Consider the following 25,335-nt stretch of genomic DNA (forward strand, 5'->3'; position numbering starts at 1 on the left):
CAGAGGTCATGGGTTCAAATCCCGGCTCTGCCACTTGTCAGCCGTGTGACTTTGGGCAAGTCACTTCACTTCTCTGGGCCTCAGTTACCTCATCTGGAAAATGGGGATGAAGACTGTGAGCCCCCCTTGGGACAACCTGATCCCCTTGTAGTCTCCCCCACGCTTAGTACAGTGCTTTTCACATAGTAAGCGCTTAGGTACATATCTATTCTATTTATTTTATTCTGTTAATATGTTTGGTTTTGTTCTCTGTCTCCCCCTTCTAGACTGTGAGCCCACTGTTGGGTAGGGACCGTCTCTATATGTTGCCAACTTGTACTTCCCAAGCGCTTAGTACAGTGCTCTGCACGCAGTAATTGCTCAATAAACACAATTGATTGATTGATTATTATTATGAGTGCTCAATAAATACGATTATGTTTGTACATATTTATATGTATTTATTTAAAATATGTTTGTACATATTTATTACTCTATTTATTTATTTTACTTGTACATATCTATTCTATTTATTTTATTTTGTTAGTACGTTTGGTTTTGTTCTCTGTCTCCCCCTTTTAGACTGTGAGCCCACTGTTGGGTAGGGACTGTCTCTATATGTTGCCAACTTGGACTTCCCAAGCGCTTAGTACAGTGCTCTGCACACAGTAAGCGCTCAATAAATACGATTGATGATGATGATGATGATGATGACTGTCTCTATATGTGGCAAACTTGTACTTCCCAAGCGCTTAGTACAGTGCTCTGCACACAGTAAGCGCTCAATAAATACGATTGATGATGATGATGACTGTCTCTATATGTTGCAAACTTGTACTTCCCAGGCACTTAGTACAGTGCTCTGCACACACTAAGCGCTCAATAAATATGATTGATGATGATGATTGATTAAAGTTCCTGACAAGCACGTAGCTTGGGGGACTATGACATTCTGTGAGTTTTGATCCCATCAATATTTCATCTGAAAAATAGATGTGGCCATCCTCTAGACTGTAAGCTCACTATGGGCAGGGAAAGTGTCTACCAACCCTTATTGTACCCTCCCTACCAGTTAGTACAGTGTTCTGCACAAAGGGCTCAGTTAATACGAATGATTATTGGAGAGAGTGGTCTGTGGTTTAGAGGAATCAAATCAGTCAATCAGTGATATTTATTGAGCACTTACTATGCTCAGTTAATACGAATGATTATTGCAGAGAGTGGTCTGTGGTTTAGAGGAATCAAATCAATCAGTGATATTTATTGAGCACTTACTATGCTCAGTTAATATGAATGATTATTGCAGGGAGTGGTCTGTGGTTTAGAGGAATCAAATCAGTCAATCAGTGATATTTATTGAGCACTTACTATGCTCAGTTAATAGAAATGATTATTGCAGAGAGTGGTCTGTGGTTTAGAGGAATCAAATCAGTCAATCAGTGATATTTATTGAGCACTTACTACGCTCAGTTAATACGAATGATTAATGCAGAGAGTGGTCTGTGGTTTAGAGGAATCAATCAGTCAATCAGTGATATTTATTGAGCACTAACTATGCTCAGTTAAGACGAATGATTATTGCAGAGAGTGGTCTGTGGTTTAGAGGAATCAATCCATCAATCAATCAGTGATATTTATTGAGCACTTACTATGTGCAGAGCATGGTACTAAACACTTGGTCGAGTACAGTTCAGCAGAGTTGGTAGGTACATTCTATGCCCGTAAGGAGTTTACAGAGGATTTATCTTTCAAAACCTTAAAATATACCCCTAAATTACAAAAGCTTCCAGCTGTGGCTTTTTCTCTGACTGTCGAACTGAGTCCAGTTAAGTGGTCCCAGCATTTTAGAATATCCTCTTCCCAAAGAATGAGAGACATAATAATAATAATGGCATTTATTAAGTGCTTACTATGTGCATATGTTTATATGTTTGTACATATTTATTGCTCTATTTATTTTACTTGTACATATCTATTCTATTCATTTTATTTTGTTAGTATGTTTGGTTTTGTCCTCTGTCTCCCCCTTTTAGACTGTGAGCCCAATGTTGCGTAGGGACTGTCTCTATATGTTGCCAATTTGGACTTCCCAAGCGCTTAGTACAGTGCTCTGCACATAGTAAGCGCTCAATAAATGATTGATTGATTGATTGCAAAGCACTGTTCTAAGCGCTAGGGAGGTTACAAGGTGATCAGGTTGTCCCACGGTGGGGGGACTCACAGTCTTAATCCCCATTTTACAGATGAGGTCACTGAGGCCCAGAGAAGTGAAGTGACTTGCCCCAAGTCACACAGCTGACAGTTGGCAGAGCCGGGATTTGAACCCATGACCTCTGACTCCAAACCCCGGGCTCTTTCCTACTGAGCCACGCTGCAGGCCCAGGGGCCACGGTGGCACCGGGATTCAGTCAGTCGTATTTATTGAGCGCTTACTGTGTGCAGAGCGCTGTGATAATAATAATGATGATGGTATTTGTTAAGCGCTTACTATGTGCAAAGCACCGTTCTGAGCACTAGGGAGGTTACAAGGTGATCGGGTTGTCCCACGGCGGGCCCACGGTTTTAATCCCCATTTTACAGATGAGGTAACTGAGGCACAGAGAAGTGAAGCCGACTGTTGGCGGAGCCGGGATTTGAACCCATAACCTCTGACTCCAAATCAATCGTATTTATTGAGCGCTTGCTGTGTGCAGAGCACTGTACTAAGCGCTCGGGAAGCCCAAGTTGGCAACACATAGAGACGGTCCCTACCCAACAGTGGGCTCACAGTCTATCAGTCAATCAATCAATCGTATTTATTGAGCAGTTACTGTGTGCAGAGCACTGTACTAAGCGCTCGGGAAGCACAAGTTGGCAACACATAGAGACGGTCCCTACCCAACAGTGGGCTCACAGTCTATCAGTCAATCAATCAATCGTATTTATTGAGCGCTTACTGTGTGCAGAGCACTGTACTAAGCGCTCGGGAAGCCCAAGTTGGCAACACATAGAGACGGTCCCTACCCAACAGTGGTCTCACAGTCTATCAATCAATCAATCGTATTTATTGAGCGCTTACTGTGTGCAGAGCACTGTACTAAGTGCTCGGGAAGCATAAATTGGCAACACAGAGATGGTCCCTACCCAACAGTGGGCTCACAGTCTATCAATCAATCAATCAATCGTATTTATTGAGCGCTTACTGTGTGCAGAGCACTGTACTAAGCGCTCGGGAAGCACAGGTTGGCAACACATAGAGACGGTCCCTACCCAACAGTGGGCTTGCAGTCTAGAAGGGGAGCCCCCGCTCTTTCCACTGAGCCACGCCGCTTCTCCTAAGCGCTGTACTAAGCGCTCGGGAGAGGACGCCAGACCAATGAACAGACACCTTCCCTGCCCACAATGAGCTTACAGTCTAGAGGACAGTGAGGAGTGTGCCAATTTGTACTTCCCAAGCGCTTAGTACAGTGCTCTGCACATAGTAAGCGCTCAATAAATATGATTGATTGATTGATTGGAATCCCCCTCTTCTGGTCGTAGCCTACGGGAGAGGGGGGCGAAAAATAACTCTCCTTCCTCTCCCCCTCCTTCCCCTCCCCACGGCACCTGTATATATGTATATATCTTTGTACGTATTTATTACTCTATTTTATTTATACATATTTATTCTATTTATTTTACTTTGTTAATATGTTTTGTTTTGTTGTCCGTCTCCCCCTTCTAGACCGTGAGCCCGCTGTTGGGTAGGGACCGTCTCCATATGTTGCCAACTTGGACTCCCCGAGCGCTTAGTACAGTGCTCTGCACACAGTAAGCGCTCAGTAAATACGATTGAATGAATGAATAAATGAATGAATGAATAGTGGCTGCAGGGGCCTGAAGAGCTGGCGGCTATTTGCCCTCCTTGACACCCGCGGAGGGAACAGTGTTGTAATGGTGCTGATAACAACAATAACAGTCAGTGTTATGGAGGAAGCAAAACCGCAACGGTCAATTGAAGAAAAACTTTGAAACCACAAGAAAGGAATGTGTAAATACAGGAAACTCTGGTGGTTGCTGTTAACTTACACTGATTAAACACCGCTTGTAAGGCATTGTTCTTAATGGTAGGCTAAACGCAAGACGACAATATGGTTGTACATATTTATTACTCTATTTATTTATTTATTTATTTATTTTACTTGTACATTTCTATCCTACTTATTTTATTTTGTTGGTATGTTTGGTTCTGTTCTCTGTCTCCCCCTTTTAGACTGTGAGCCCACTGTTGGGTAGGGACTGTCTCTATGTGATGCCAATTTGTACTTCCCAAGCGCTTAGTACAGTGCTCTGCACATAGTAAGCGCTCAATAAATACGATTGATTGATTGATTGATTGACTGACATTAAGATGTATTCCCTGATGCAACCAGGTACTCACCGCCTAAGTGTTTGGGAAAGACTAAACACATGTCATGTCCCACACTCAGCCCCTTCCTTCCTCTCCCCCTCGTCCCCCTCTCCATCCCCCCCATCTTACCTCCTTCCCTTCCCCACAGCACCTGTATATATGTATATATGTTTGTACGTATTTATTACTCTAGTTATTTATTTATTTATTTATTTTATTTGTACATATCTATTCTATTTATTTTATTTTGTTAGTATGTTTGGTTTTGTTCTCTGTCTCCCCCTTCTAGACTGTGAGCCCACTGGTGGGTAGGGACCGTCTCTATATGTTGCCAATTTGTACTTCCCAAGCGCTTAGTACAGCGCTCTGCACATAGTAAGCGCTCAATAAATACGATTGATGATGATGATGAAGGAAACCCACACAGAGTAATAAATGTACTAAGAGCTTGGGAGACTACAGTATAACTATGTAATGGACCGGTTCCCTGCCTACCTCGAGCTTACAGTCTAGAGGGGGAGACATTCATATAATGGCAGGGAATGTGTCCATTGTATTGTTTTGGTGTACTCTCCCAAGCGCTTAGTGCAGTGCTCTGCATACAGTAAGCGCTCAATAAATACAATTGATTGATTGATTGATCTCCAGCTCTAGCTCACGATCCCCAAGAATCAATTTTAGACTGTTTCCCCCTCACCAAATCCTCTGTCATCCCCAATGTGGGGGCTGGATTACCATATTCCTTATATTCTCCAAATCAGTGTCTAATCTGAACGCAGAACCAGTTGAAATCTGAAAGCATTTTCTCTTTCTAATCTTTAGTATCTGGTCCCTGTGAGCGGCGTTCATTTATAGACTCTTTTCCACAGCTCAGGCCCAGTGGACTTCCAGGGAACACAGTTTTCCTGCTGGTCTCCAGTTGACTCCAGTGCTGCCAACTTGTACTTCCCAAGCGCTTAGGACAGTGCTCTGCACATAGTAAGCGCTCAATAAATACGATTGAATGAATGACTACTGAATGAATGAATGACTCGTTCAGCCCTTATAATGCTCTTTTGAGGCAGGATTGGGGAATTCGTTGCTGAGTTACCTACAGTGTTTCCTCTCACTTGCAGATGTTGCCAAATTGATTTTGGTAGAATGCCCTCCTTCCTCTCCTCTTTCACCTTGTAAAGTATTTTGAATAACCTGAATAGAGAGAGTAGAGCCCATTTAAATTTAGCATTAGATAATGGCAGCTCTACTAACACAGACTTTGCCTACAGCCGCAGGGAATATGAGGACTCTTCTCTCAAGAACTGCCCGGAGCCTCTTTGTGTAACGTTATCTTAAATCCTTAGCTTCATAATTTTTTGTTTTGTTTCCGCTATTATTATTCCATTTGTCTGTTAACCCCTCATTTAAATTGTAAGCCCCTTGTAGGCTAGGATCTTGCCCCATATTTAGCACAATGCAGTCATCCATAGCCAGGGCCTTTGAAAACACTATACTGCTACAACTGCAACATGGGCAATAACAGATCGCTGATGTGTTAGAAAAAGGTGCCTTTTCTCTGACTAGGAGGTGAAAGGTAACATTTGAAAATTACGTATTTACATCTGTGCACATTAAAATCAAATTCAGAATTTTATCACTAGTACATATTTGCATTGCCATTTGATCACGCAACTGTATTCACCGGTGTTCTTTAACATATTTATAGTGTCTCAGTCAATTTGGGGGGATCTTGGGAATGCATTTTACATTATCTCCTGTCAATCAGTAAATACCGATTGAGCTCCTACTTTATGCAAATAATGCAAATTACCCCGCAGGAAGCACTTGGGAGAGTTCGGTAGTAGACAAGATCCCCACCCAACAATCGAGAAGGGGGAGACAGACACCAAAATAAATTACAGATGGGAGGAAGAAGGAGAAGGGGCTATGTAAATGAATTAGTACTAAAGTAATGGGGTATGTAAGACAGATAGAGAAGTGCCGGGGGAGGTTGACAGTACTTAAGTGCCCAGGTGGTAAGGAAATGCTGAAGCAGCAATGGTGGAGATATAAATTGGGGAGATTAGAAATGAATCTGGCAAGTTCTCCTAGGGGGAACCTCAGTTAGCATTCCCGTGTAACACCATTTTCCAGAAACCAGTTATAAATGGGCTAGCCTCCTGCCCGCCCCTTCCCCTCCCCTTCCCCTCCCTCCACTCCAAAGTGGATTTTAAATGGAAGATGGTGGGGAAAACTTTGTAGGGAGAAAAGTTGTGCCATTGGTCTGCTCCGTGACCCTGGACAAGTTGCTTCACTTCTCTGAGCCTCATTTCCCTCATCATCATCAATCGTATTTATTGAGCGCTTACTGTGTGCAGAGCACTGTACACGATAGGGATTCAATCCCTTTTTTCTCATCCTACTTAGGCTGTGAGCCCCATTTGGGGCCTTACTATCTTATAGCTAACCCAGTGGTAGTATAGGGCTTAGCACATCATAAACACTTAACAAATACAACTATTATTTTACATTTGAAACATTCTTTTTATGGTGTTCAGCTCTTATTAAGTATCAATCAGTCAATTGTATTTATTGAGCACTTACTGTGTGCAGAGTACTGTACTGAGCACTTGGGAAGTCCAAGTTGGCAACATCATCATCATCATCATCATCAATCGTATTTATTGAGCGCTTACTATGTGCAGAGCACTGTACTAAGTGCTTGGGAAGTACAAATTGGCAACATATAGAGACAGTCCCTACCCAACACTGGGCTCACAGTCTAGAAGGGGGAGACAGAGAACAAAACCAAACATATTAACAAAATAAAATAAATAGAGTAGATATGTACAAGTGAGCACTGGGGTAGGTAGATTCAAGATAATCAGGTTGGACCCAGTCCGTGTCCCAAATAGGGCTCATAGTTTTAATCCCCATTTTGCAGATGAGGGAGGTGATGGGATTTACTAAGTGCTTATTGTGTGCAGAACACTGTACTAAACACTCGTAAAGATTTAGTCATTCATTAAATCGTATTTATTGAGTGCTTACTGTGTGCAGAGCACTGTATTAAGCGTTTGGGAAGTACAAACCGGCAACATATAGAGACGGTCGCTACCCAACAACGGGCATATGAGAAGCAGTGTGGACAAGTGGATAGAGCACGGGCCTCGGAGTCTGAAGGACCTGGGTTCTGATCCTAGCTCAGCCACTTGTCGGCCGTATCACCTTGGACAATCATTGGGCCTCTGTTACCTCGTCTGTAAAGTGGGGATTAAGACCGTGAGCCCCATATGGGACAGGGACTATATGTCCTACTTGATGAGCTTATATCTATCCCAGTGCTTACTACAGTGCCTGGCACAAATATCATTAAAAAAAAAAAGAGACTATACAGGTGGGAATTGGTCCCCGTCCCCCTGGGGGCTCGTAAACCTTCTGCTCGCCTCCTCCCACCCCCAACCTTTCTGACACTGGCTTTCTTCTGTCTCCTTTCCTGGAGAAGCAGCGTGGCTCAGTGGCAAAGAGCGTGGGCTTTGGAGTCAGAGGTCATGGGTTCAAATCCCGGCTCCGCCAATTGTCAGCTGTGTGACCTTGGGCAAGTCACTTAACTTCTTTGGGCCTCAGTTCCCTCATCTGTAAAATGGGGATGAAGACTGTGAGCCCCCCCCCCCCCGTGGGACAACCTGATCACCTTGTAACTTCCCCAGTGCTTAGAACAGTACTTTGCACATAGTAAGCGCGTAATAAATGCCATTATTATTATTATTATTTCCTGCAGCTACTGCCTCCCTCCACCACAACTCCGGCCCCCGGGATTGCCGCTCTGGTATTTCATCAGGGGCATCTGCAGTCTCCCATTCATTCTCCCACAGTCTCCCTTTTAGACTGTGAGCCCACTGTTGGGTAGGGACTGTCTCTGTATGTTGCCAATTTGTACTTCCCAAGCGCTTAGTACAGTGCTCTGCACATAGTAAGCACTCAATAAATACGATTGATGATTGATGATGATGATGATAAAAATTCCCAAACCTCCAAGCCCAGCACTGGAGGGACAAAATGTAATCTCTAATGGCCCATTAGGAACCCAGTGACCTGTTAAGATCATTCTACCAGAACTCCTCCAGCATACTGGACGGGGATTCCCGTGCGTGCATTGCGTTGGCCCCAGCCGGTGACAGATGTCCCCCATAACATTGTGTCAGGGTCCTTCACTTCTCTGTTATAAGTGGGAGATTGGAAGAGCTAAAACGAATCTCTTTCCTGCAGGAAGATGAAGCCATGAACAAGTACTTCAGTATAATTATCGTAGTTTTCTCCCATTAGCGAGGCTTCTGGTCCAGTGCCAAAGGTCCATGCTGCTTGGCCGATGACCCACGAAAGTGTTTTTACGCTGAGAAAGAAGAAGGCCGCCTTGCCACCCAGCAGCGGGGCCTCGTGGAAAGAGCAGGGCACTGGGAGTCAGGAGATCTGGGTTCTAATTCTGACCCTGCCACCCGCCTGTTGTTTGGCTTTAGGCAGGCCACTTAATTTCCTTGGGCCTCGGTTTTCTCATCTGTATGGAGATGGGGCACCTATTGTCCCTCTCCCTTTTCTCCCTGCTTCGCTCAGAGAAGCAGCGTGGCTTCGTGGAAAGAGCCCGGGCTAGGGAGTCGGAGGGTGTGGGTCCTAATCCCGGCCCCACCACTTGTCAGCTGTGTGACTTTGGGCAAGTCACTTGACTTCTCTGTGCCCCGGTTACCTCTTCTGTAAAATGGGGATGGGGATGTCCACGTGGGACAACCTGATAACCTTGTGTCTACCCCAGCGCTTAGAACAGTGCTCAGCAATCAATCAATCAATTGTATTTGTTGAGCGCTTACTGTGTGCAGAGCACTGTACTAAGTGCTTGGGAAGTCCATGTTGGCAACATATAGAGACAGTCCCTACCCAACAGTGGGCTCACAGTCTAAAAGGGGGAGACAGAGAACAAAACCAAACATACCAATAAAATAAATAGAATAGATATGGACAAGTAAAATAAATAAATAAATAAATAGAGTAATAAATATGTACAAACATATATACAGCACGTAGTAAGTGCCTAACAAATGCTATCATTATTATTTTCTTTTTATGGTATTTGTTAAGCACTTACTGTGGGTCAAGCACTGTCCTAAAAACTGAGATTAGTCAGGTCAGACTCAGTCCCTGTCCCACATGGTGCTCAACAGGGACTGTGTCTGAACTGCTGATACTGTATCTGCCCCAGCGCTTAGTACACTACTTGACACATAGTAAGTGCTTGATCAGTACCACGGTTATTATTATTATTATTATTCCCCTAATCACAGCAGAGTGTTTTTTTTCCTGGTAGACCGGTGTAGGTTAGCCCTCTCTCGGAGATCAGATCCTATTTATTTTATTTTGTTAGTATGTTTGGTTTTGTTCTCTGTCCCCCCCTTTTAGACTGTGAGCCCACTGTTGGGTAGGGACTGTCTCTATATGTTGCCAATTGGTACTTCCCAAGCGCTTAGTACAGTGCTCTGCACACAGTAAGCGCTCAATAAATACGATCGATGTTGATAATGAAAACATTTTCAGTAGCCGGGAACACTGTCACAATCATTTCCGCACTTTCAGGTTTTAGAGCAGCGATGTACTTGAGGACGGTGAGTAGCAGTTATGGGGTTTTGAAGCCCTTTTCTCAAGGAACTCACCATTTATTGAGGAGTTTTTTTATTTGACATTGTTCATAAACTATGAAAATGATTCTGGGCTAATGAGAACAATACCGACAGGGCCGTGGTTGAAGTGAAAAAGGGAGCTCAGTTTAGTAAAGGAACAGGTCATCTACCTTTCCCTCATTATGTTTAGCTGTATTAACTTTAGATTCGTACATAACCTTTCTGTGCATTGTTCATGTGCAATGGAGGAAATGTTGATTTTTTTTCCTATTTACGAATGATTTAGCAATAGACAGGAAGACACAATTGAAACTTAATGCCCTCCTTCCTCTCAATAGAGTTGCTGAAAACATTCAACCCATTGGAACTTGAATAATTACAGATGCATTTCATAGAGCAATAGAGGCATAATTTTCATAGCTGTTTATATCAGAAGCACATTTAAAACCCTATATTGTGCCTCGCTTCCTTTCACCTGCTTCTGTGTAAGTGATCCTTGGGCCTATTGGAAGTTTTAAAATATATATGGAGATGAATATTTTCTCCCTGGAAGCCATATCTTATTCATGACACTGTCTTCAAACTTAGGGTGCTGTATTCTTGCCGTGAGTTTTGATGTCTTCTTTTTTGGTTTCTTTGTTCGCATTGTTTTTAGTGCTTCATATATATTTTTTTAAGTTTCTGGGATTACACTTAATTGCCTGAAGGGTTGATTTTCAATGAGTGACAAACCAATTAAGTGTGTATGATAGGAAGCAACAAAGAAACCAAGATTCTGTCCTCTTGGAGGCTTTGAAAAATCCATTATTCATCATCTTATTGTTTTTATATACTGAGGTAAATTTTTACCACACAATGGGAAAATTGCTTTTGAAATGGAATAAATTGCTTGCTAGTTCAAAGGCTGCCTCTTTGAAATCAACGTTACTAAACATGATGATGCTTATGTTCATTATCTTTCACTGCTATGTAAAAGTGACTTTGGTAAAAATTGCCATTTTGCTAAAATAGAACGCAATCTGTGGAACAACTTTAAAAATATACATAACATGTACTGATCACAAATATCCTCTGCTAATCTCCCACTCCCCTAAATGACTGAGCATCCAGTACAGTGCTCTGCAAGGAGCTGGTGCTCAGTAGATAACTGCGGGCACCGATTCTGATAGCATAGGTTTCCATTTTGATGACCCGGGGCATCCTAAATTTGGATTTTTTCACTTCCGAGTAGAACAGACTTCAGTGAAGTCAGTGTATCTGTAGAATTAACTTTTAAAGAGGCAAATATGAGAAAAAGGGAGGCTTAATTTTAAGAGGAAAATGATTTTCTCAATAAGATGGTGTCACAAAGTCACTTACTGGTTTAACATAATGTTTAGCCCCATTTAAAGCATGTTTTACATATGTGTATATATATGCAACAATGAAGTAGAAATACATGTTTAAAACCTGTTATTTTGGGCAGTATTGTAAATAATAATAATAATAATAATGATGGCATTTATTAAGCGCTTACTATGTGCAGAGCACTGTTGTAAGCACTGGGGAGGTTACAAGGTGATCAGGTTGTCCCCTGGAGGGCTCACAGTCTTCATCCCCATTTTCCAGATGAGGTAACTGAGGCACAGAGAAGTTAAGTGACTTGCCCAAAGTCACACAGCCGACAGTTGGCGGAGCTGGGTAGCCCTTGAAAACACCATCTAAAGCCCAAGATAGGTCATCATTTGGTGGAAGCTAGAATCCTTTTGCCTCTTGAGAGAGTTAAATAAGTTTAGTATTTTTTCCAATTTCAGTCTCGCTGTCAATTTTACAGCAGTGGTCATTTCAAGTGAATTTTGAAAAGAGCCAGGGGTGGATAGTTTGGATTAGGTTTACAGTTACCTAATTGAAATTTCAGAATTTTATATCTCCAGAACCTCTTTTTAGGAATCAGCGATGATCTTTGTTGTGAATGAGCACTGGGAGGGTGTAGTTTGTGCAGTTTGATATGACCTTAGGGAAACTGATTTTCCCCACACCAGGGTGGGCTGCCAGGTGAAGGGGGCAGAGCCTCTCCTCCGCCAAAATCCCACATCCCTCCACCGCCCTCTCTCCTTTGACTTCCTCTCCCTCTAGAGAAGCAGCGTGGCTCAGTGGAAAAGAGCACGGGCTTTGGAGTCAGAGGTCATGGGTTCGAATCCCGGCCCCTCCACATGTCTGCTGTGTGACCTTGGGCAAGTCACTTAACTTCTCTGAGCCTCAGTGACCTCTTCTGTAAAATGGGGATTAAGACCGCGAGCCCCACGTGGGACAACCTGATCACTTTGTATCCCCCCAAGCGCTTAGAACAGTGCTTTGCACATAGTAAGCGCTTGACAAATGCCAACATTATTATTATTATTATTATTATTAGACTAGAAGCTCCTTGTGGACAGGGATTGTATCTACGAACTCTGTCGTACTGTACCCTTCCAAGCACTCATTTTAGTGCTCTCTACACACATCATCATCATCATCATCAATCGTATTTATTGAGCGCTTACTATGTGCAGAGCACTGTACTACGCGCTTGGGAAGTACAAATTGGCAACACATAGAGACAGTCCCTACCCAACAGTGGGCTCACAGTCTAAAAGCATTTACACAGTAAATGCTCAGTAAGTGCCATTAACTGATTGACTGGGGTAGGTTCATTTGAGATATATGTATATCCTGTATATATGTATATATGTTTGTACATATTTATTACTGTATTTATTTATTTTACTTGCATATCTATTCTATTTATTTTATTTTGTTAGTATGTTTGGTTTTGTTCTCTGTCTCCCCCTTTTAGACTGTGAGCCCACTGTCGGGTAGGGACTGTCTCTATATGGTGCCAACTTGTACTTCCGAAGTGCTTAGTACAGTGCTCTGCACACAGTAAGTGCGCAACAAATGCGATTGATTGATTGATTGAGAAGAGAATGGTTCCTGGCCCTCTCTCAGAGGGCCTCACCGAGTTGCTTTAGCATCTTATGGGACAAGTCGTCCGCCAGGGAGAGGAGTGGCAGCCGTCGCTGTGTCAAAATCAATCAAAGATTGCAGTTTGGGTTTGGTTGCTGGGTCCTCCCTGCCCCGCTGGTCCTCTCTGGTCAGGCCCCCCTGGTCACCGTGTGGCTGGGAAGGAGGGCCATTAGACTTGCACATAGTAAGTGCTTAATGAATGCCATCATCATTATCATTATTATTATTAGACACTGATTCCCCCCCAGCTCCCTCTAAGCTTTACTTGCCACCACACCAGTATCTAAAAGTATCTAATTACGGTATCTATTAAGTGTTTACTATGTGCCAGGCACTGTTCCAAGTGCTGGGGACGCAAACATTATTATTAGACATTCATCCAGAATGCCATCCTCCTCATTATTATTATTATTAGACACTGATTCCCCCCCCAGCTCCCTCTAAGCTTTACTTGCCACCACACCAGTATCTAAAAGTATCTAATTACGGTATCCGTTAAGCGTTTACTATGTGCCAGGCACTGTTCCAAGTGCTGGGGATGCAATCCCTGTCCCATGTGGGGCTCACAGTCTCTATTCCCATTTTACAGATGAGGTAACTGAGGCATAGAGAAGCAAAGTGACTTGCCCAGGGGTCACAGAGCGGACGAGGTGGAGCCGGGATTTGAGCCCATGACCTTCTGACAGCGAGGCCCGTGCTCTATTCGCAATGCCGTGTTCCTCTGCATCTCCAATGCCGCTCAGTAGTAAAGCGTTTAGAGAGGATTCCTGATGTCCAGTGGCTAAAACAGCATTTATGCTGGTATTTTTTTTTTTAATGGTGTTTGTTAAGCACTTACTATGTGTCCAATACTGTCCTAAATTCTGGATAGGTACAAGTTCATTAGGAATTTCCATGGAAGCTGAGCTGGGGAGGGAGTAGCATGGGTCATCTGTTTATATTGTACTCTCCCAAGCGCTTAGTACAGTGCACTGCACACAGTAAGCACTCAGTACATTCGATTGAATGAATAAATGAATGAATGAACAGGACCAGCGCCTGCCTTGTCACGGTCACTGATCAAAATGGAAGCCCCACTCCTTTCTTGGCCTGCTGTGCCCTGTCCCGTCTTTATTCAAGCGTCAGTTGGAGAGTTTGTGGAAGTAGTCGAAACTCGCTCTGGTTGTTCTTGTGGGCCGGGAGCTCACCCCACTTAAAGTAAGTAGCCGATCAGCCCCTGGCTATGTGCTTCAGGCCATTGTAGTGCCCTGGGAATGAGTCTTCGTGTCAAGGTACAGTTCATTCACTACTGAGTGAGCATTCCCTCATCCCTCTAGACTGTGAACTTGCTGTGGGCAGGGAACGTGTCTGCCAACTCTGTTGTATTGTACGCTCCCAAGCCCTTAGTATGGTGCTCCACACATAGTAACCAGTCAGTAAATACCTTTGATTGATTGATTGGTCCCTTTTAATAGAGGAGAGGTGTGTTAGAGAATGTCAAAGAAGGTTAGAGGGTTGGGCCCTCTGGGAGCCATGGAGGGAATCCCTGGATCAGCGGGCCCGGCCGTGTTCCTGGAGCACGGAGGGCCAGGAGATGATAAACTTCCCTCGTGGCCTGGGATCGCGATGGACGCTTTACAGCTCCCACGGGCCTCCTTGGGGCTCTGCCCCTGGACCGGCTCGCAGTCAATTCCACCCACGAGAAAGGCAGGCTTTCGTCAGATAGGAGCATCCAAAACCGCCCCCGCCTCATCCAGGGAGGACCCACCTTTCCCGAAAAACTGAGATTCGACAGGGTGTGCGTTCTGCTTTCCAAGCCCGGCTTCTGGAGGGATCCAGCTGTTGGCATTTAGGCCGGATGCACCTAATGTCTGGCCTGTCGTTTCATTCCAAGACCCCCTGCCCAATAAGGAAATATCTTTTATATAATGACACCTTTGCTATGATTCATGTGCTTTAAAAACCGCCTGTGGATATTTTCCGTAGATTGCATTCTCTTGTGTTTGCCGTTATAATGTTTGATTCCAAGATATTTTTTTATTTGTTTTAGGAGGGTGGGTTTTAAGCCAGTGATTCGCTTTTTGGGTCCTGGAACTTGCTTGGCTCCGTCCACAGGAGCCAAGCAGCCGAAGGGAGTCGTGCATTAGTCTTTGTGTGGAACACAGGGTAACCCCAACAGAGCGTGTGGAAGCCAGGAAAAGCATTGGCAGAGTGGAATTCTACCCGGTTCCTTCCCCGGCATCCCTGCTGTGGCATTCTAGAGACCTGCAGTGGGAGAGACTGAAACGCGCATCCCTCGACTCACTGAGAGGAGTTGGATTTTGGGCCTGGGTAGATTTATAGCCGGAAAGCGAAAGGCCCCGAAATGGTAGGATTCCCAGGGCTCTGGGCGAAAGCCTGTTAGCCACCTTCGGTACTTTGTCCATACTCCATACCAGCCCCCTTCCTTACTTTGGAGGGAGGGGCTCTGGAGGAGAGCACATGGTGGAGCTTTCTTCGTCCAGATGGCCCAAGGGAGAATTTCTCCCCCACGGGGGTGAGGGCAGGATGGCAGTGGGTGTCTTTGCCCACAGTTAACACCACCACTACCACTGCAAGGAGGAAGACCATGGTGCTTTCTAACCCCCTCCATCCCCGACTGAGCTGCCGGATCGCTGGCCACAGCGGCACACAGCCAGAGCTCACCTCATCTGGCTTCGAGGCCGAACTCTCTGACTGCCCCACTGTTCATCCTGGAGACCGGATGCCCACCAGCTTAGCTCTCGCACCCTGGTCCTCAAGCGGTGCCCAAGGGTCCTGATGGAAGCATTTCTGTAGTTAACGGTTGAAGGAATTCATTCATTCATTCGATCGTATTTATTGAGCGCTTACTGTGTGCAGAGCACTTTATCGATCAGTTGTGCTTATTGAGCACTTCCTACGTGCAGAGCAGTGTACTAAGTGCTTGGGAGGGTACAGTACAACAGAGTTGGTAGATGTGTTCCCTGCCCACAACGAGTTCACAGTCCAGAGGAACTTTACAGTTTTACTTGTTCTCTTCAGAATTCCGGGTGTCGTCCATCAAATCTGGGAGTTGGCAACCTGGATAAGGTCTGTAAAACTATGGAGGGCAGGAGGAAGCAGTAAAAATAATAATAATGGTGTTTACTGTTTGTCAAGCACTGTTGTAAGCACCGGGATAGATAATAATAATAATAATAATAATAATAATGTTGGTATTTGTTAAGCGCTTACTATGTGCCAAGCACTGTTCTAAGCGCCGGGGTAGATACAAGATAATCAGGTTGTCCCACATGGGGCTTACAGTCCTAATCCCCATTTTACAGATGAGGCAACTGAGTCCCAGTGAAGTTAAGTGACGGATACAGTCTCTGTTCCACACGGGGCTCACAGTCGAAGTAGGAGGGAAAACAGGGATCATTTCCCTATTTTACAGATGAGCACCAGAGTGGTTAAACCCAAAGGACTCTGGAATCAATCAGTCAATCAATCGTATTTATTGAGCGCTTACTGTGTGCAGAGCACTGTACTAAGCGCTTGGGAAGTACAAGTTGGCAACATATAGAGACAGTCCCTACCCAACAGTGGGCTCACAGTCTAAAAGGGGGAAGAAAGCTAGCCCATAATGCAGCCTAGCTGCCTGAGGAAACATTCTCCATAATCATTGTAATTATAATCGAGGCACAGGACCTGGGTTCTTTCCAATCCCGACTTGACATTTGCCTTCAGTGACTTTGGGTGAGTCACTTTACTTTTCTGTGCCTCAGTTTTCTCATCTGTAAAATGGGGAATTGAATAGCCATTATCCCTTCACCTTAGACCATAAACCTCTTGTGGGACCAGGGCTGTGACTGACCTGATTAACCTGTTTCTAACCTAGCACGTAGAGGACTGCTGGGCACATAGGTACCATTATTGTTATCATTACTATTATTATTATTATTATCAACAAACAGGAACATCTAGTAGATGAAAATCATTTTTACTTTCTCTAATGCTGTGTTACTACTATTCATTAGTATTTTTGAGCACTCACTGTGTTTGGAGCAGTGTCCTAAGCGCTTACATCGAATGGAAAAATCATACTCATCATCAGTGATATTTATCCGAGCATCTACTACGTGCAGAGCACCGTCCTGGATGTTTGAAAGCATATAATAGATGGAAACGATCTAGTCTTTGCCCTTGAGAAACTCATAATCTAATGAGATGGCCACAAACGAGAAAAGCAGCTATAAATTGTCACCGTCCGGTGGGAACAAGATTAAATTTAATAATAATATTGGTTAAGTACCAAGTATCATGCTTCCTATGTACCAAGTACTGTGCGAAGCGTGGGGGCAGATATCAGATAATCAGGTCAGACATAGTCTTTGTCCCACACGAGGCTCACAAGCTGTGTAGCAGGGAGAACAGATTTCGAATCTCTATTTTACAGATGAGGATAGAGAAATTAAAACAACTCACCCAAGGTCACACAGCAGGCAAGTGGCAGAGCCAGGATTGGAAGCCAGGCCCGTGCTCTTTCCACGAGGTGACGGTGCTGGCTCTAAATTTAGATAGGAATGATAGAAAATACAGGTAAGCAATTAAGTAAGGAAAATGGTAGTATGGGTGCCCTGGGTGGTCGATGGGAGGATATGATGAGGGCAGTGGGGATCAGTTAGGAGGGCCTTCTGGAGTAAAGACAGTCAGTAACTTCCCAGTTCAGGTTTGCCATTCCCAATGGCAGCTGTTCCACTCCTCTCCAGCTGCAGAAGCCGTTTCTATATCAGTGGTTTATTAGCTTTGCTCAGGGAACGGATTGTGGCAGTGAACTTACTCTAATAGTGAAATTTAAACTGGTCCGGGAAGTTCCCCGTGCAAAGCTCCTGAACTGCTGCCGGCCAGTGAGGGCCACTCAAGAGGAGTGTAATTGGACTGTGCTTGGGAGTATGCCCGTCTCAGCTCAGCTAGCTCGGAATGACCATCCGCTGTTGGCGGCTTCTCATCATCATCATCATCAGTCGTATTTATTGAGCGCTTACTATGTGCAGAGCACTGTACTAAGCGCTTGGGAAGTACAAATTGGCCATATATAGAGACAGTCCCTACCCAACAGTGGGCTCACAGTCTAAAAGGGGAGACAGAGAACAAAACCAAACATACTAACAAAATAAAATAAATAGAATAGATATGTACAAGTAAAATAAATAAATAAATAGAGTAATAAATATGTACAAACATATATACATATATACAGGTGTTGTGGGGAAGGGAAGGAGGTAAGATGGGGGGAATGGAGAGGGGGACGAGGGGGAGAGGAAGGAAGGGGCTCAGTCTGGGAAGGCCTCCTGGAGGAGGTGAGCTCTCCCCCTCGGAATCTTAAGAGCCTTTGACCTTTTCTCAGGAAATGTTTTTTGGTATTCCGAGAGCAGAAGATCAATCACTCATATTTATTGGGTGCTTACTGTGTGCAGAACACCGTACTAAACACTTGGGAGAGTACAATATAACAACAGTTAGTAGACACAATCCCTGCCCTCTAAGAGCTTAGGGAAGCAGTGTGCTGTAGTAGATCGGGCCTGGGAATCAGAAAGTCATGGGTTCTAATCCCGGCTCTGCCACTTGTCTGCTGTGTGACCTTGGGCAAGTCACTTCACTTCTCTGAACCTCAGTTATCTCATTTGTGAAACGGGGATCGAGACTATGAGCCCCACGTGGGACAGGGACTTGTGTCCAATCTGATTTACTTGTATCCACCCCAGCGCTTAGTACAGTGCCTGGCACATAGTAAGCACTTAACAAAGACCATAATAATTATTAATATTATTAGAGATGAGGAATCCGCAACTCCTGGTTTAGCCTTGGTGTTTATTCGTGATGACGTGGACGGGATCCACCTTAATGCAAGCTGTCTGGTGGACGATTAGGTTGGCATTAGTCAGCGTCACATTCTGGTAGATTGCAAGCTCCTTTAGGACACAGAGCTGGCCTACTAACTCGATCGAACCTCACATGCTGAGTACAGTGCCCCACCCAAAGTAAGCATTCAATAAGTACCACTGACTGATCTTAAAATTTCAGGGATGATTTTTCAGAACTCCAGGCCTCCATGATGAAAGAGTCCTAGTGCCGGAACTTTTCTCCGGAGGAATACTAAACCAGTACTGATATCCCTCTGGGGGAACTAGGAGGATTGTGGAATCACAGGAGGTGAACTCAAGACTCCAGAGTTTTGGGTTTTGTTTCCTTTTTCATCCTTCCCCAGCTTCAAAGCATAAAAGACCCTCAGGCAACCAGTCATAGGTCTACAATTCAGTGGGTTGGGCTTTCAGAGGGCTGCAAATTATTCATAAATCTTGGGCAAAACGTTCAGCAACCTGATACCCAGCTATCAACCGGGACAAAAGGAAATGCAGTTGGCGATGGGAGATGGGGACCTACCCGGCTTAATTCCCGCAAATGAAATGCTAATAAGTGGGGCATCTTCCCGGGGCAGGGTGTGGAAAGTTATGGTGTTGGCCTGGAAGTTACGGTGTCAGCGGTCCAAATAGTAGCCTGGAGGAGAAGGCAAGAAGGGGACACACCTGCCATAAGCGATCTGAAAATTTCTCAAGATTTACTGTGAGGAGATGGACTGTGATATAAAACAATAGAACACTTGCTGAATTTGTTTGTGTTCTCTCCGTAGGGTCTTAATAGGCTTAAAGGGAGCACAGTTAAGCTGCTACGGAATATCGATCTTAGCAAAACTAGTTTTATTGAAATCACTGGATATTGAGTTCTACAGCAGACTGCAGAATTAGGTGGCCTCATTTTAGAAATAAAATAATAATGTGTCATCGTGTAGTTCTGTTGTCCTTGAATATGCTTAACTTACGTTTTATTACAAGCACGTAAGCACTCCCTTTCAAGATGAATGCTTTAAAGAAGTTGCAATTTTTAAAAATTGCGGGTTAAAGCTATTAAACATTCTATCGTATTTATAATGGCCACTTTCACTCTTCTGTTAGTATTTAGCACTAAATATCTGTGTCGTATTTTAAAGACACAGAAGATGTACATGGCCGTAATTTTCCAGCCTTCCACAGCTACACTGACTGAAGTATCAGTCGGTCAATCAGTAGTAGTTTTGGAGTGTTTCCTGTGCACTGTACTGCTCAGTACTGCCCAGTTAGCAGATACTTTCCCAGTAGACATGTTTCCAGCCTTCAAGGAACTTCCAGTGCTTAGAACAGTGCTTTGCACATAGTAAGTGCTTAATAAATGCCATCATCATTATTAGAATCGAGCGCAGAAGACAGATGCTAAAATAATGCAGAAGTGGGGAAGCAATAAGGTGTAAATGTGTTTACATAAGTGCTACTGGGAGAGCAGAGTAAGTAGAGTTTTGCCGTTCAAGTTGAAGTGCATTACACCTTTTTTGGGTAAAATGAGGCTTAGAAAATGTAGTTACCTCATCTGTTGATATTGTCTGGCAATTACGTCGGAGACTTAAGGATGCTTTTCCCACCTGCCAGTTGATACGAATCTTTTTATTCAAAGCAGTGTGAACGGTGGCTTCCAAGTTGCACTTGCTTGCGCATGCTCGTCTCTGCCCTTGAAGAGGAAGGGGTCCGGGGAGGGAGGGCCCACTGGTACTGGGGGTCGTGGTTGAGTGAAGCCGCGGAAGCTGGCAGTCGAGGTCAGAGGGAGTGGTTTTCCGGGTGACTCTGTTCCCTGACTCCGGGGCCAGAGCAATCGGTCATATTCCTCCAGGAGGCCTTCCCAGACTGAGCTCCTTCCTTCCTCTCCCCCTCATCCCCCTCTCCATCCCTCCCATCTTACCTCCTTCCCTTCCCCACAGCACCTGTATATATGTATATATGTTTTTATATATTACTCTATTTATTTTACTTGTACATATCTATTCTATGTATTTTATTTTTTTAGTATGTTTGGTTTTGTTCTCTGTCTCCCCCTTCTAGACTGTGAGCCCACTGTTGGGTAGAGACCATCTCTATATGTTGCCAACTTGGACTTCCCAAGCACTTAGTACAGTGCTCTGCACACAGTAAGCGCTCAATAAATACGATTGATTGCTTGCTTGACTGATTGATTATTGAGCTCTTTTGCAGAGCACTGTACTGAGTGTTTGGGAGAGTTACAATATAGCAGTAAACAGACGCATTATCTACCCATAAGGATCTTACAGTCTAGAGGCAGCTTACAACTCCACAGTCTAGAGCAGTCTATTCATTTATTCATTCATTCAGTTGTATTTATTGAGTGTTTACAGCATGCAAAGCGTTGTGCTAAGTGCTTGGGTGAGTACAATATAACAACCAACAGACACATTCCTGCCCTCTATGAGCTCACAGTTTAGAGGGGGATACAGACATTAATTTAAATAAATGAATAAATCACAGATATATACAGATACAGTGGCTTAATGGAAAGAGCGCAGGTGTGGAAGTCAGACAACGTGAGTTCTAATCTTGGCTCTGCCACTTGTCTGCTGTGTGGCTTTGGGCAAGCCACTTAACTTCTCTGTGCCTCAGTTACCTCATCTGTAAAATGGGGACTAAGACTGTGAACCCCACGTGGGACAAGCTGATTTCCTTGTATCTGCCCCAGTGCTTGGCACATAGTAAATGCTTAACAAATACCATCATCATTATTACTATTATATACATATGTGCTGTGGGGATGGGAGGGAGGATGAATGAAGGAGCAAGTAAGAGCGGCACAGAAGGGAGTGGGAGAAGAGGAGAGGAGGGCTTAATCAGGGGAAAACTTCTTGGAGGCGACTCTCAGGCCCCCGAGACACTGACAGCGTGTGAGAGCCCGGGTGGTTCTGCGATGCCCCCAGCATTGCGCCCAGTGAAAGGGCTGTCATCATCATCATCATCATCAATTGTATTTATTGAGCACTTACTGTGTGCAGAGCACTGTACTAAGCGCTTAGGAAGTGCAAGTTGGCAACATATAGAGACAGTCCCTACCCAACAGTGGGCTCACAGTCTAAAAGGGGGAGACAGAGAACAAAACCAAACACACTAACAAAATAAAATAAATAGAATAGATATGTACAAGTAAAATAAATAAATAAATAAATAGAGTAACAAATATGTACAAATACGTACAAAATCCATTCCATTCCCGGGATTCAACAGGTAGGGGGGACAAAGGGTGATGAAAGGATTCCTGGGTGACTCCCTGAACCGGACCTCCCCGGGCCTCGTGGAGCCAGAACTGCTTCCCCGCGGAAGGCCCCCCGCCTCACCGACGCCTTTCTTTCCTTAACCAGATACCAGCTGGAAGATGAATCTGCCCATTTGGACGAGATGCCCCTGATGATGTCCGAAGAAGGCTTCGAAAACGACGAGAGCGATTACCACACCCTGCCGAGGGCCAGGGTGACGCGGAGAAAAAGAGGTCTGGAGTGGTTCGTGTGCGGTGGCTGGAAATTCCTCTGCACCAGGTTAGCCGTGCGCCGCTGCCTCGTCCGCCCCCCCCCCACTCCCACCCCCCGCACTGCTGGCGTTCACATGCATAATGGTGTTGGCTATATAAATACTTCCCATTTGTCTCTCCGGCTCACATTAGGGGACGAGGGAGAAATACTCTTTCACAGGTAGCTGGGGAAGCGGGAGCAGAAGCGACAGCGCGGGCACTGCACGCCTCTGACTAATGTCAGGGCAAAGGAAAAGTAAATTCATTAACTGATAAGGAGTTAACATATCAATTCTAAAGGTTAAAAAGTGCAGGGGATTGATGGACCTGGAGTGAATACAAGATAGAATTAGTTCTGGTTACCCTTCTGCCATTTATAAAGTTCCCATCCGGTCCCCTTTCATTTACACCTATTATGCCCGTCAAAAATCCTGGAAAAACCTGAGGTGTTTCCTGAATGTAGACAGTGAACCAAGGCCTTGGATCTAGCATTGCTGCATTTCCTGGTATATTAAGTATTTTCCCTAAATTCTCCCAGCAGAAACATATCAGCCTCCACAGTAAATATATTTTCAACAAATTGACCAGGAGCTTAAGGTAAACCGGTGTTATGGTGGTGATAGTATTTCTTAAGCCCCTACTATTTACCCTGGGGGAGATGCAAGTTAGTTGCACTAGATGCAGTCCCTGTCCCACATAGGGATCACGATCTGAGAGAGGAAGAGCAGGTATCTTATTCCCATTTTTCAGATGAAGAAACTGAGACCTACAGAAATTAGGTGAATTAGCTGGGCCTTCCCCGATTGAGGTCCAGCTCCCTCTCCCTTGTGAATCCTGTATGCATTTGGATTCTGTGACCTTTGGGCATTTGATATTTGCCCCATCATCTTCACAGCATTAGGGATAGATCTTTAAATTATATATATTTATATATTATTTACATTAATATCTGCCTCCCTCTCTAGACTGTAAGATTGTTTTGGGCAGGGAACTTTTGTTTTTTGTTTTTAAAATATATCCTAAGCGTTTACTATGTTCCAGGTTCTTAGCACTGGGGTAGATGCAAGATAATCAGGTTGGACCCAGTCCGTGTCCCACATGGGGCTCACAGTCTTAGTCCCCATTTTACAGATGAGGTAACTGAGTCACAGAGAAGTGAAATGACCTGCCCAAGTTCACAGAGCAGACGAGCTCACCTCCTCCAGGAGGCCTTCCCACTCTGAGCCCCTTCCTTCCTCTCCCCCTCGTCCCCCTCTCCATCCACCCATCTTACCTCCTTCCCTTCCCCACAGCACTTGTATATATGTATATATGTTTTTACATATTTATTACTCTATTTATTTATTTTACTTGTACATATCTATTCTATTTATTTTATTTTGTTAGTATGTTTGGTTTTGTTCTCTGTCTCCCCCTTTTAGACTGTGAGCCCACTGTTGGGTAGGGACCGTCTCTAGATGTTGCCAATTTGTACTTCCCAAGCGCTTAGTACAGTGCTCTGCACACAGTAAGCGCTCAATAAATACGATTGATGATGATGATGATGAGTGGCGGAGCTGGGATTAGAATCCAGGTCCTTCTCACTTCCAGGACTGGGCTCTATCCACTAAGCCACGCTGCTTCTCCTTCTCTTCGGGCCTGCCAACTCTGTTTTATTATCCCAAGCACCACAGAGTAAGCGCTCAATAAATACCATCGAGTTGGGATTAGCACCCCAGATTCCTGCCTCCCAGCCTCCTGATCTTCCTCTCAGGCCACCTTGCTTGAACGAGTTTGCCCTTGTAAGGGGTAGGGAGGCCTGTTTTGAACCCTGCCTCTGCCTGCCACCAGGAGCTCGCCTCCAGGTACAAACAGGAAAAGCTCCCAGTCACATGCGGCTGTCACGACTTTTGCAAAACTTGAATAAATTACGAGTTTTGTGTTATTTAGGCTTGTAGTCAGTCTTCTTTTTCTGACCATGAACTAGCCCTTGCCTTTTGGCCATAAAAAGAAACACTGTCTACTCATCTCAGAATGCCAAAAAAGAAGCAAAACCCAAAGCAATCTTGTTGTATCCTATTATTTTCTTTGAGCAGCAGGAAGATTAAAATGTTCCTTTTCGGTTTTAACCTGACTTTCAGGGCTTTAAAGGAGGTTAAAGCTGGTGGGCACCATTTAAAATTTTTCCTCCTCATAAAATAACTGGCAAGGGTCCAAGCCCCATTGAGTTGGCTGTTCTCAGCTTTGAGTTTTGCTGGGTCTTCAATGTAAATTAATCCCCCCCCCCTTTTTTTTAAATTAAAAAAAAAAGGCTTTCATTGTTCAGTGCTACTTGAGACTTTAAAATCAGAAGCAGCTCCCATTAGGGCTTCTAAACTCTCAACTCCAAGGTGGCTGCTGCTTTGTATCCTTCTTCTGGGCCTTTCCCCTCAACTTACCATCTTTCCAAGGATTGCTCGAGATTGACTCACTCAGGCGTGCTCTTAGGGCTTTGCTGAATGAGGTGACACAGGTGGGCAGTAAAATTCCCGAAGAAATGGTCATACTTCTTAAGCAGTTGATGTCTAACCTCTGATCAATCAGTGGTATTTATCAAGGACTTACTGTGTGCAGAGCACTGTACTGAGCGCTTGGGAGAGTACAGTACAACAGAGTTGGTAGACGTGTTCCCTGCCCACAAGGAACTCAGAGGCCAGAGGGGAAGATCAATGAAAATAAATTACAGGTGAGGGAAATGGTAGAGTAAAAGGATATGGACGTAAGTGCTGTGGGACTGGGTGGGCTGAATATTCAAAGTGCTCAAGGGATAGAGCTCCCAGTACATAGGCGATGATCATGCAAAGGGGAGAGTGAATACAGTGGGAAAATGAGAGGTTAATCAGGGTAATAATAATAATAATAATGATATTTGTTAAGCACTTACTAAGTGCAAAGCACTGTTCTAAGTGCTGGGGTAGATACAAGGTCATCAGGTTGTCCCACGTG

At 44.4% G+C, this 25,335-nt stretch overlaps 1 protein-coding gene across 5 annotated transcripts in view; it reads left to right on the forward strand.

Annotated features, from left to right (window-relative positions):
- Positions 1 to 25,335, forward strand: part of ATP9B (ATPase phospholipid transporting 9B (putative)) — a 211,259-nt gene that overhangs the window by 4,655 nt on the left and 181,269 nt on the right. For 4 of the 5 annotated variants that reach the window (XM_038771100.1, XM_038771101.1, XM_038771103.1 and 1 more), the window contains exon 2: positions 22,226 to 22,399. In XM_038771100.1, coding sequence (XP_038627028.1) covers positions 22,226 to 22,399 — 174 coding nt within the window. Of the gene's footprint in view, positions 1 to 15,999; positions 16,045 to 22,225; positions 22,400 to 25,335 lie in introns of those variants that run through there. The other variant, XM_038771104.1, reaches the window with a different exon arrangement.

Source organism: Tachyglossus aculeatus, chromosome X2 (assembly GCF_015852505.1).
Source record: "Tachyglossus aculeatus isolate mTacAcu1 chromosome X2, mTacAcu1.pri, whole genome shotgun sequence".
Taxonomy (NCBI): Eukaryota; Metazoa; Chordata; class Mammalia; order Monotremata; family Tachyglossidae; genus Tachyglossus; species Tachyglossus aculeatus.